Consider the following 12939-nt stretch of genomic DNA (forward strand, 5'->3'; position numbering starts at 1 on the left):
TTTTGTCATTTGTTCATTTTCACATGAACACTCTTCGTTGAAATCTATTACATAAATCAGGGAATATATGACAGTGTGGGATTATAATTTTTTTTAATGATGGTGAATGAAACCTAAGTAGGCATTTGGCAATGTATCAGCGCCAGGAGGGGACCACTGCCGAGGGATGAGTATGAGGAATTAGAAGTTTCCAAGTTGCTCTTTCCTTGTCAAACTGTCAGGGGAAACAAAACCCTGAAGTGATGATGGAATAACAGAAAAGCAGCATGAAATATTCAACATCTTTCCTGCTGGTTTTATTTGGGAAGAGCTAAAACGGTGCCAGTTGCTGCTTAGTTTCCTGTGCCCAACTCTTGTTAGAAACTTCCACCCTCCTTTCGCTCTTCTCCCCTCAATCTTGGTTAAAGAGATTCATTGTTCATTTTGCCACGTTTTTCCCTATTCCTTGAATGAATGGCTTTTGTGGGATTTCGTTCCTCACTAGGACTCTTTTAGCTGTGCGTTATCCAGTAATGCCTGTGCAGTTTCTCTAGAGGGGGTGGAAGAGGAACCTTTCTAGCATTGAAGGCTTTGTCGTGACCTTGGGTGTTTGGGTGTAGTGCCAGGTCACGGTCCTGACGGAACCACCTCCCCTGGAAGTGAGGCCAACTGTTGGCAACGAGCAAGTTGGCCACCTCAAGACTTTCAACTGCTCCTGTCCTGCTGGACAAAAGGTGAGTGTTGAGATGAGTGTGTTTCGTTTGAGCTATGCTGGATAGCTTTGGAAATAGGGGTATGACACCGTGCAAGTGGGTTGTAAGAAGGGCTGTATTGGTTTGTGAAGCACTTTAGGACCTAGAGGTGGAAAGCACTTCACAGAAAGAGCCAGGCATGCGTTATTCACAGGTGGGATGTCTGCAGAGGTAATGGCAGTCTTCCCAGGTGTTTTCTCTTTACCTAATTCAGTGATTTTGATCATGCTGGTAGTCCTGGTAATAACCTTGAAAACAAAGCAGTTATTCTTACCCAGCCCAGTTGTGTGCATCCTTTTTTCAAACAAAGAGGAAGAGATGCTGGAGGTAAATATAGCCACATCGAAAAAAATCTCAAAACTTTTAAAAGCAGTGTGCTTGCTTATATTGCCTGTGACTGAGTCCTCTGAGAAGCCAGCTTCATTGTCATTGCTCTGGAGGGCATGCCATTTTTACTGTGTTCTCCACTAAAACCTGAGAACACTTTTGTTGTCCTCAATTGTTGTAGGATTGGGTCCCTCGGTTTGTTATATAATGAGATGATCAGTCTGACTAATCATGTGGTTTTTGGTCTTAGGGGGAGAGAGGTCCAACTGGTCCTGAAGGTCCTAAAGGTCAAAAGGTCAGTAGTTTGTGTTTAGTTCATTTGTTTAATAAAAACAACAACAAAACAGTTTCAGAGTAAGTTGAGGAGTTGAAGATTGTGAGAAATGAGAGTCAATTTGGCATATGACTGAGTTCAATAGTTTTGGATAATCCTGGAACTGCAGGAGACACTGGTCGTCTTGTATCTTTGCTTTCAGCCTGCATTTGAGTTTCTCTGTTGCTGCTTTGTGTCATTCTTAGGGTAACTGTGTTCCAAAATTTTTTCCTGGAGCTTCTAAGCTGGCATTTTTGCAAGTCAGTGTTATTCACTAGGTCATGCACAGCTTTTATGGTAAGTCACCTGGAAAACCATGTGCTGCTTCTGCGCTGTGCCTTGCTTAGCCGTACTAGATACCCATAGGTTAGGTAGCAGCATCCCGGTCACACTCAATTTGTATTCAAATTTGAACAATTTGTATTCAAAACTATATCCATCTGAATCGCTTCCACAAATTCAGTCACTGAATTTATACCTGTTTGGTGAATAAACAAATTGCACCCCACCAAAGGTTACTCAGTTATTATGAAACAGCGTGCGGAGGGAAAGGAGAAATCTCTGGTTCTTGGAAGGTCAGACATCCTCAGCAAAGTGTTTGGCAAGGCTTGGTCTGCTGTCTGCAGGGAGAAGTTTTGGATGACGAGGAAATGTGTTTTGGAGTATGTTTTCTGCTGGCATGAAAGAACACGGGAGCATTAATGCTCAGATTTGCCTGACTGAAACTGCAGAAAATGTTTCCTTATGCTTCCACGTGTATATAAATAGCAGCTTTCTATTTTAATCTGTGACAGCTGAAATAATGATGGGCTGTTTTGAAGAATGGCAGAGCCATGACTGTTGTGAGGAGGTTGCAGAAGGACGATGATGATAATAATAAAAGCACCCTGCAGCAATATCCTGTTGTCTTTCATTGCTTTGACAAGGTTTATGCGCTGGTGAGGATGTCCATACTATGTAACATGGCACGCTGCTGGGGTGCAGGAGGTACTAGTTGAATATAAAATAGTGTATACCTAAGCACAGCATCGGTGGGTTTTCTGTAACAGATCTGGAAATGGCTGTCCTACTCAGCAGGTGGGTTGCTGAAGAGCTCTGCAGATGTGCGTGACTTTTCCCTGGCTGTAGTGATCCGAGACTTGTGTACAGCCAGGGTAGGACTGTGTCACCGTCTCAGGGAACTGGGGATGACGCCATTTAAATCCAGGCTCTGAAAACAATTTGGTACAAATGGGATGATTTGAAACAAATGACTTAGCTTCTCTATCTGCTAAATAAGGCAAGTAATAGATTTTGCTCCTGACTTGGAAAGATGTTGTGATTAAATAACGTCTACCATCCTTGACAGCAGTTCTTGCATCGCAATTGCCAAGGACTGGCTTGTCACAGTCCCTGCTCTGTGTGCAGGAACTAATATCTCTCTCTTCCTCCCTCTCTCTCTGCAACATTATTGAGCAAGCCAGGCTAAAATGCTGGCCATGGGGAGGAAAGTGAAGGCTATTTCCAACTCCTTAATATCACCACCTGGTACTTTACTGGGGAAAGAGTAAGGTCCCATTAAAAAAAAAAAAAAAAGGGGTTGCTTCTGCATTATGTCGTTGTAATATGTTTTAGGATCATTCGACTTGGCTCCTCATTTCTAAGGTGCAAGAGCTGTGTTTCAAAGCTTTGCTGTTGTGTAATGAGAAGGGCTGTAAACCTTTTCTAAGGTAACGAATATCAAAGATTTCCATTTGCTACTTCAATCCAAGAGCTAGGGCTTCAAGAAACACTAAAAAACCTAGTTTCATAATATCTCTACTATGGTCTTAAGTTTGATTGAAACATGCCAAGTGAGTACAATCTAGAGAACAGGAGGCTGAGGGGAGACCTTATCGCTCTCTACAACTACCTGAAAGGAGGGCGTAGAGAGGGGGGGGTTGGTCTCTTCTCCCAAGTAACAGGTGATAAAACAAGAGGAAACAGCCTCAAGTTGTGGCAGGGGAGGTTTAGACTGGGTATTAGGAAAAATTTCTTCACTGAAAGGGTTGTCAAGCATTGGAACAGGCTGCACATGGAAGTGGTGGAATCGCCATCCCTGGAGGTATTTAAAAGATGGGTAGACATAGTGTTTAGAGATATGGTTTAGTGATGTTTTTTGTCAGAGCTCGGTTGATGGTTGGACTAGATGATCTGAAAGGTCCCTTCCAACTTAGGCAATTCCATGATTCTATAGCATAAGAAAAGACCAAGCATTCATTGACTAAAGAGACAGGTTGGAGTAAGCAAATGAATAAGGAAATAAATTGTCAGAAAAAGGTAGAAACAGAGTGACGTGGCCAGCAGGTTGAGGGAGGTGATCCAAGGGCTGGAGCACCTCTGCTGTGAGGACAGGCTGAGAGAGTTGGGGTTGTTCAGCCTGGAGAAGAGAAGGCTCCGGGGAGACCTTATAGCAGCCTTGCAGTACCTAAAGGGGGCCCACAGGAAGGATGGGGAGGGACTTTTTATCAGGGAGTGTAATGATAGGATGAGGGGTAATGGCCTCAAACTGGAAGAGGGTAGGTTTAGATTGGATATCAGGAAGAAATTCTTTACTGTGAGGGTGATGAGACACTGGCCCAGGTTGCCCAGAGAAGCTGTGGCTGCCCCATCCCTGGAGGTGTTCAAGGCCAGGCTGGATGGGGCTTTGAGCAGCCTGGTCTGGTGGGAGGTGTCCCTGCCCATGGCAGGGGGTTGGAACCGGGTGATCTTTAAGGTCCCTTCCAACCCGAACCATTCTGTGATTCTGTGACATCAGGACTCCCAGTCAAAATTCATCATTTTCTCTATAGACAACATCGCTGCTGAGCATCTCCTATTTGTGATGAATTGCGAATCTGAAATCTACGCCTAAATAACTGGGGCCCAAGGGCTGCAGGTACTTGAGCATTATCCAAACATATTTTACATGCTGACAGCGAGAAATGCCCTGTGAGAGACTATATGGTCATATAAGAACCCAAGAAAGCAGCTGGTTCAGCTGTATCAGAAAAACAGCGCACAGCTGGTGGGAGCCACCTGAGAAACAAATCCCACCAGGGCATACTAATAGGGAGAGATGGTAGTGTTAAAAATACAAAACACCCCAAAACAGGGCTCTTTAGAGAGGCTGACAAAGGCAGGAGGACTGTGAAGCTCCTTCTCTACGCTATGACAGTTTTTGGGTTTGTTTTTTTGTTTTGTTTTGTTTTCCATAGATCAGTGGTAGCTGGTGGCTTTTTCACTCTTTATGCAAAGAAGGAATAATGGCCACATGGTTGTCTCTGTTTTCTTTAAAAAAAAGTCAGTTTGAGGGTCTGAAGTAGAGTGAATGTGGCCGTCATCTATCTGAGTTGAAGACGAAGAGACTGATGTTCAGGCTCTGCTATCCTGAGCTCCCATTGCATATTCCTCCTTTTAGGGGAGGAGGTTTGGACAGGCTTCTCTTCTGGTGCCATCTGACCAACGGAACTATTTGAAGTGTATAACCAGTATAGGAAGATAATGAGTTTCTGTTCCTCTCTAATTTATGTCACCAAAGGCAGGGGAAAAACAGGAGCACTTGCAGTTGTTAGAAAAAGGGAAAAAAATCCCACAGAGATGAACACGTCTGCCACAACCATCCATGCTGCCAAACTGCGGAATAATGTACGGAGACACAGCGTACATGTTTTGGAAGGAGATACAGTAAAGGATGGTACTGGGGAAGAGTGAGGCAGGAAATAGCTCTGGAAGAACTGGCTAACATGCCTGAAGCTGTGTCCTATTGATAAATTTTAGATGCTAGCAACAGCCCAGTCTAATTTATTTTCCTTCCGTAGTGGCTCTGCATGCTGTGTTGTTTGCAGGCAGCCGGCCTGGCTGGTTGGGGTGCTGGGCTGGTGGTCAACAGGCTTCTGCTGTCTTCCAGCACTGCTGTTGATCCGAGTTTAGAGAAGATCACTTTTCTGGGAGATCTGTTTTTGTCCACAGCATAGAAATGACATTGCTTACCTGCCTGTGGGAAGTGTGTGAAGTCCAGTGTATCAGACGTGCTCTAGTGCGATGTATTTTTTTTTTTTCTCAAAATTAGAAAAGAGTTCTGATGTACCTCAAGTGACTTAAAAGAGACGGTTACGTAAAAACTTTATGAATTTTGCCACAGCCTACTTGAATTGACTGTGACGTTGTTTTTGCATCTATGCTACTTGCTCTGCGAAGTTTCTTTCTTTTGGCAAAAAAAAAAAAGATAAAGGTTAAAGAAAGAAACTTTCATAGTTCCTGTGCTTTCAAAAGCCTTTCTTCATCTGAGTAAAAGAAAGCACAATCCCGACAAATGTTTCAGTGTTTGGTGCAGCTAAGCACGTTTTTGGGGGCATAGATCGGGACAAATTGAATAGAGCCACAAAATTAAATCCCACTATGGTCCAGTTGGGGGGTTTTGGGGAGCACAGGGGTCATTGGACTTATTGTTCATGTGGTACTGGAAGGTCCTGCTCCAGGTCTGAAACTTATTCCGCGTGATGCCACGTCTACACTGAAGTCCACGGTGCCTAAACTCCCTACAAGCAAAAGATGATGGGAAGGTACAAATAGGTGATGAGATTGTGTTTGTTAGTGATGGATGGGGAGCTCAGCACCGCATGTTTCTGGTATGTACCTTTTGGGTGAGAGTCAGACAGAAAACAGGTAGAGGTGTGTGGGCAGAGCCCCCTGCTCTCTGGCAGCTCCTGGTGCTAGAGGAATTGAAGGAACTGCTGGCAGCACTGCATAGAGCCTTAAACCAATCTTAGTAATGGGTGTATCCTCAGCTGGTCCTTTGTCCAGTTTTGTGACTGTGGAGCAGTATATGAAAATGTTTTGCAGGTATTTTTTTTCTGCACTTGCTTGTTTTGGCACCGCTTTTAATTCTGTATCTGATTAATATTTATGAAATGGCGCATCTTCTTTGAGTCTTTATCCCTTTCACCCCTGTCCTTTTTAGGAGACAAGTGGAGAGAAAGTTTTGTTTGGTTTTTAATTGACCATTTTTCTCTTTTCCTCCCTATGTATTTGCTTCTCCAGCTTCCATTCCTCTACCCATCGTAATTTGTATGTTTCCAACTGTTGTTTTTTTTTTTCTGTGTTCCCTTCCCTCTCTTCCACTGGAGCCAGGAAGGAGATCAGCTCTGTGCGTGTTGCATAGTTCTGCAAGGGAAGGGAGGAGTTAGCGTGAAAATTTAGCATGAATGAAAACAATGGGGTTTGAATTTTTTTTAAAAACAGCTCTGAAATCTTGACAGGTTTATTTTTTCCGTATTTTAGGTGTGCACCCTGTAGGTCACACGCAAACCACCCTTCCAAGTCCTTCCTGGCTTAATAGAAAGTAAGGACTTCTGAAGTACCTCACAAGAGAAAGCTCTCTGCCTTGCCAGTGCACCCTGAAGGCTTCTAGCAGTATTTCCATGTAAAAACTAGAATATAGAATCAATCTGAGAACTTGGCATTCAAGTCGGTATAGATGCAATGAGGTACACCCGGTACTTATGGCAGGAGCTGGGATCTTGTCAGTAGAGACTGGTGGGACCAGAGTTGTCCACAGTCTCAGTCAAACCCTTCTTGCACTGCTTCCCAAAAAATCAAAGCAATGGAAAGCTGACTGCAAAATACAAAGAATAATGTGGTACACCTCACGAACGAGTCCAACATGGAGGTGTAAGAGGAAATCTCATCTGTTATTTCTATGCCGGTCAAGAAAGGAATGAATTAACTCTGTGGTACTAACACCCTTTCTTTTTTTTCAAGGGAGAAAGTGGCAGCCCAGGGTTTCCTGGACTCAGAGGAGAAAAAGGAGAGCCAGTGAGTACAAAACACCAGAATGATTTTATGTAAGGAGATGGAAATACAAGTAGTTGTATTCTTCTTTGTGGTGAGAATTTGCTCTCAATGTCAATGTGCCCTGTTGAATGTGTTCCCTCTGCTGGGCCTTTATTCCGGGGAAAACCTGATCTTTCTGGCACCCAATGGCATTTCTTGGGGGGGGGGGGGCAGAAACATGTGGGTTCATTCCTGAATACAGCTGATAACTGACTTAGTATTTGCCTTCTAATTAAAATGTGTAACTTGGGTGTACTTGATTATAGCACAGCTGCACATCCAGCAGGGACAGTATGAGGCAACTGGACACAAGGAAGATGCAAATCTCTCTCAACTCTTTTACATTCAGATGACCAAGATACAGCTTTCCCCAGCTGCAATTAATGCAAATGCCAGACTGAGTTTTTAGGCGAGAAAATCTTTAACCCTATGTAAAATTCATTCTAATAAGGGTTGTTGGCATCTTTGATTTTGGAAATGTAATATCAGACTCTGCCCTGAATAGAAAATAAGATGTTTTCCTGGCTGCAGTAGGAGAATTAAGGATAGGTTTTCTGTTTTAATTTGTCACTGAATTATTATCAAGGAATTATGCCCAAAGAAAATTACTTTCCCTATAGTAGCTGTCCTGTGACTCATGTGTCTATATATCTGTATACGTGCGTGTGATATATATGGATAGATAGACGTATCTCAGATATAGAACATGGAAAACAGGAAATATGTATTATTAGTGTTTGACTTACTTGCTATCAAATGTACCTTTTCTCCTCTTCTTTCATTTCTAGGGCAGAGCCTATGGCAGAGGAGAAAAGGGAGAAAAGGTAAGATCTAATCCTTCATTGGACTAATTAAACGGGAGCCACTTGCTGTTTCCCTCTGTAGCTTGAAGGTTGATTTTTGGAGTGCGCAGGGTGTAAGAGATGTGATACAGTTGTGTCTTTGTGGGGAACCTTGATATTGTGTTATGCTGCCTTCTGCAGAAAAGCTGTTGAGTGTTTACTGCTTTTCCCCTTTGTGTTGAGTTTCCTTTGTGCATTGGCCATGAAAAATGCTATCAAATTGAAATCATAATCTTTGCTTTGTGAGTTCGTGGAGGATAACGCAGTAAAGCAACTGGCTGGAAGGATGCAAAACAAATGGAAAGTATAATTTTGAGTTTATTGAATTTTCAAATTTGGGTCATGAAGAGACTGCCACACTGTTTCTTTTAATTGGATATTTTCATTAATAACCTGAAGGACAAAAGAAGGAGTACTTTCTTACTGCAAATATTAGGCAGGACAAAGTATTAAGACTTGGAGGTTAAAACTGAGGATACAGAATAGCCACTGAAAATTACTAGGTTATCTGTCTTGGAAAATATGTTCAATGGTGATCAACAATGGGAAACAAGTAGCATGACTGGACTAATTTACATTAAAAAAGATGTTGATTTCCAAACAATTCTGTCTGCAAACTTCCCATTCCCCACAACAAAATGAGACTGCAGAGGAGAAGTAGATCTTTCTCTCTGTAGCTCCATGTCACACCCGAGGGTGTTTCTCTTATCATCAAAACAAAATTTCAGGTTGTGGGGAATAGTGGAAAAAGATTGACAAGAGGATCTAGGAGACAGATGGGTGTATTAAGGAAGAAGTCACGGTTCATACTGAAAATGGGATTAGGAATATGTGGAGCTGTTTTCCAGGGAGTCTGTGGCTACCTGGTTGCTCGGGAAATTTCAAATAATATTGGATTGTGGTCTGAAAGGAAAAATGCCACACTAGTGAGAACATGGCTTTTATGGCCATTGCATCTTCTCATTTGTTCTTTCTGTGATTATGATATATTGATTGTATATAGTGGTAATGCATCATGTGAAATTACAATCTAAATGAGGGTTGCTCATGGCAGGAAATATTATCGAGCCAGGCTAGAGACATGGGGGCTGTAAAGCACACGTTTCTGCATCCATCTTCCTGCAGTCCTCCCACTGACAGCCACTATTTAGCCTTTGAGACCCAGGATTCAGCCTTTGGAAACCAGCTCGTGTGTGGCAGGTGGCGAGAGTCAGCAGTCTGATGGGAAACATGATGTTTACAATATGAGCTATGCTGCAGTTGAAGCAAGTTCTTGTTTTCTTATGTTTTGATTTCTGCAGAAAAGTGTCGGAAAACATCTCTCCATCTGTCTTATTGTCATGCCTAGAAAAATTGTTCTGCAAGTCTGGATTGGAGGGGAGAAAATAAAAAGACCCCACAGTATGTGCAGAACTTCTTTGATTGGGATAGTCAAACATCTACTGGCCCAAACAAATGTGTAGGCACGGAGATCCCTGAGTTTATGGCCAGCTTGTTTTGTTTATTTGGTACTTCTGCCAGCCGAGGCAGCTTGTCCTCATCTGTGAAGGAAGTATATTTGGTACCCGGTGTGTTTGTGCTCCCTGTCTGCCCAGTGGCTGAATGTCCGTACTGTTGCTGATGGAGAGCAAAGCTATATCAGCTGTACATTGCTAGCTTGATTAAAAAGGGAGCCTGGGGATATAGAGTTATAGAATCCTAGAATATCTCAAGTTGGAAGGGCCCCATAAGGATCATCGAGTCCAATTCCCTGCTCCTCACAGGACTACCTAACACTAAACCATATGACTAAGAGTGTTATCCAAATGCTCCTTGAACTCTGACTGGCTTGGTGCCATGACCACTTCCCTGGGGAGCCTATTCAAGTAACTGACCACCCTCTCAGAGAAGAGCCTTTTCCTAATGTCCAATCTGAATTTGCCCTGATGCAGCTTCATTTCATTTCTTCCTGAACTATCACTGGTCACCAGAGAGAGAAGATCAGCACCCCCCCCCGACTCCACTGCCCCCTCTTGAGGAAATTGTAGACTGCCATGAGGTCGCCCCTCAGCCTTCTCCAAGCTGAACAAACCAAGTGACCTCAGCTGCTCCTCATAAGTCTTGCCCTTGAGGTCATAGCTGCCAGGGCACACTGTTGACTCATATTCAACTTGCCACCAACCCAAACGCCCAGATCTCTTTCCTCAGGGCTGCTCTCCCACCTCTCATCCCCTAATTTGTATGTATAACCAGGATTACCTCATCCCAGGTGGAGAATCTGGCAGTTGCTTTTGTTAAATTCATATGGTTATTGCCTAGCTCTCTGGTCTATACAGATCTCTCTGTAAGGCCTCTCTACCCTCAAGGGGGTTCACAGCTCCTCCTAGTTTAGTATCAACAGCAAAGTTACTTAACATACGTTCGATTCCTGGGTCCAGATAATTTATAAAAGCATTATAAAGAGCACTGGACTTAAAATTGAGCCCTGGGTCACCCCCCTGGTGACCTGCCTGATGTAACCCCATTTTCTATAACTCTTTGAGCGTGACCTGTCAGGCAATTGCTCACCCAACGTGTTATGGACTTTGTCTAGCTGTGTGCTGGACACTTTGTCCAGAAGGATAGTGTGAGAGACAGTATCAAAATCTTTCCTAAAATACAAACCCAACCACAACTACTGGCTTCCCTTGGTGAACTAGATGGGTGACCTGCTCATAAAAGGAAATTAAGTTGTTTAAGTAGGATTTTCCACTCGTGAACCCGTGCTGGCTATGACAAATGACTCAGTTGTTTCTCAAGTGTTTTTCAATAACTCATAGGATAACTTTTTCCATAATTTTACCAGGCACTGAAGTGAGATTGAGGCCTGTAATTACCAAGGTCTTCCTTCTTACCCTTCCTGAAAATTCGGACAACACGTGCTAGCTTTCAGTTGACCGTGACCTCTCCAGACTCCCAAGACTTTGCTGCCATGCTGTGGCCTGTTTGTCCACCCTAGTCATGGTGCTCCTGGTCACTAGTGCTCCTCAGGGGCTTCTTTTATAGGTATGGGGGGCTGGGGAGATGGCCACTGTTGCTCCTGGCGCTGCCCAGGTCTCATCAGCCACTGTCCCACAAGTTGCAGGCTTTCCACTTCCTTTCCACTTCCCTGAGGTTCCCCTCATTCAGGAACTCCCTCTGTGCACTGCACCGATCGTGCCAGCACCAGAGCTGCTCGCTTCAGTGATGTGTTTGTGTGTATAACTTTTCTTGAACACAAAAGATCATTTTCAGGGTCAGACTTCAGGTGCAAAAGTGAGCCTTTGAAGAACGGTTTAGATTGGAAGGGACCTTAAAGACCATCTAGTTCCACCCCCCCCTGCCATGGGCAGGGACACCTCCCACTAGACCAGGCTGCTCAAAGCCCCATCCAGCCTGGCCTTGAACACTTCCAGTGAGATCTACAACTTCCCTGGGCAACCTGTTCCAGTGTCTCACCACCCTTACAGTAAAGAATTTCTTCCTAATATCCAATCTAAATCTCCCCTCTTCCAGTTTGAAACCATTACCCATTGTCCTATCATTACACTCCCTGATCAAGAGTCCTTCCCCATCTCTCCTGTAGCCCCCTCTGGGTGCTGGAAGGGGCTCTAAGCTCTCCCTGGAGTCTTCTCTTCTCCAGGCTGAACAACCCCAACTCTCTCAGCCTGTCCTCACAGCAGAGGGGCTCCAGACATCTTTGTGTCCCTCCTCTGGGCTTGCTCCAACAAGTCCATGCCCTTTTTACGTTGGGGGCCCCAGAGCTGGATGCAGCACTGCAGGTTGGGTCTCACCAGAGCGGAGCAGAGGGGCAGAATCATCTCCCTCGACCTGCTGGCCACGCTGCTGGGGATGCAGCTCAGGTTACTGTTGGCCTTCTGGGATGTGAGCACGCATTGCTGGCTCGTGTTGAGCTTTAGGTTGGAAAAGACATTTAAGATTATCAAGTCCTCATCAGCAGGAAGGGGTATGACTGTAAGTGGGGGGTATCAGCCATGCAGGTGGTGTGTATTCAGTGGGTCGTTATTGCATGTGGAAGCAGAGTACCGTGTCTATGTCTTGGCATCAGAAGAGGTGCCTATGAGAGGGAAACAGCCAGAACCACGGGAGCTGGGATGCAAATGTCTGCAGTGCTGGATGCCAGGAAAAAAGGAAGAGAGCCTATGAAATGAAACCCTTCCCAGGTAGGAAAATACCTAGAAAGAGAGGATTCACATGGCTCCTTTCTGTTTGACTGCTGCCCTGCAAGGGCTGCGTGAGTGTGAATTCTTGTTTTTCACTCTGGCTGTGACAGTTTTATGTTTCCTTGGGTTTTATGGGTATGGGCTGGTGCTGGGAAACTGGGTCAGAGATGCTGGACTTCAGACAGCTGCAGTCTGTGTAATCATTGCTGTGCATGTGCTGTGGGCTCCTTTATAAGAAGGCTCACATCCTAAGTGTTGACAGAATAGTTATCTCACCTTTGAAAAGAACAAGATGACAAGATTAAAATCATCCCCTTATTATAGTATCGCTCTTCAGCTGTGCTAGTGCCCAACACCTGCCAGATCATGCTTTTGCCAAGTATTGCGTGTAGGGCAATTTTGTGAGGTCTGAGGCATTTGCTGGAGGGCAAATCGTGTACTTTTCCAGGAAGAGAGCGGAGGCACTGGCCTTGCTTGTCCAGGCCATTACCTCGGTTATATCACTAAGTTAAAGCCAAAATGATGCTTGTATTAGAATACATAATATGCCAAGCACATCATTAGTGGTAAACCAAAAGATAATAGTAGCTGTGGCTAAAGACCTAATTCATGTTGACATGAGGTCTTGTGTGACTTTGAAAACCAGGAAATTCACTGTGATGGCTCAAGCAACATCCCAGCGTGTTCTGTCAGGCCTCAATATCTCAGCCTCA

General features: G+C 44.2%; 1 protein-coding gene across 2 annotated transcripts in view; it reads left to right on the top strand.

The window, feature by feature from the left end:
* COL22A1 (collagen type XXII alpha 1 chain) overlaps positions 1-12939 on the top strand; it is a 252829-nt gene that overhangs the window by 108138 nt on the left and 131752 nt on the right. For both annotated transcript variants that reach the window (XM_054193253.1, XM_054193252.1), the window contains exons 9-12: positions 600-713; positions 1309-1353; positions 7132-7185; positions 7992-8027. In XM_054193253.1, the coding sequence (XP_054049228.1) occupies positions 600-713; positions 1309-1353; positions 7132-7185; positions 7992-8027 (249 nt within the window). The remainder of the gene's footprint in view (positions 1-599; positions 714-1308; positions 1354-7131; positions 7186-7991; positions 8028-12939) is intronic.

This window comes from Rissa tridactyla, chromosome 2 (assembly GCF_028500815.1).
Source record: "Rissa tridactyla isolate bRisTri1 chromosome 2, bRisTri1.patW.cur.20221130, whole genome shotgun sequence".
NCBI lineage: Eukaryota > Metazoa > Chordata > Aves > Charadriiformes > Laridae > Rissa > Rissa tridactyla.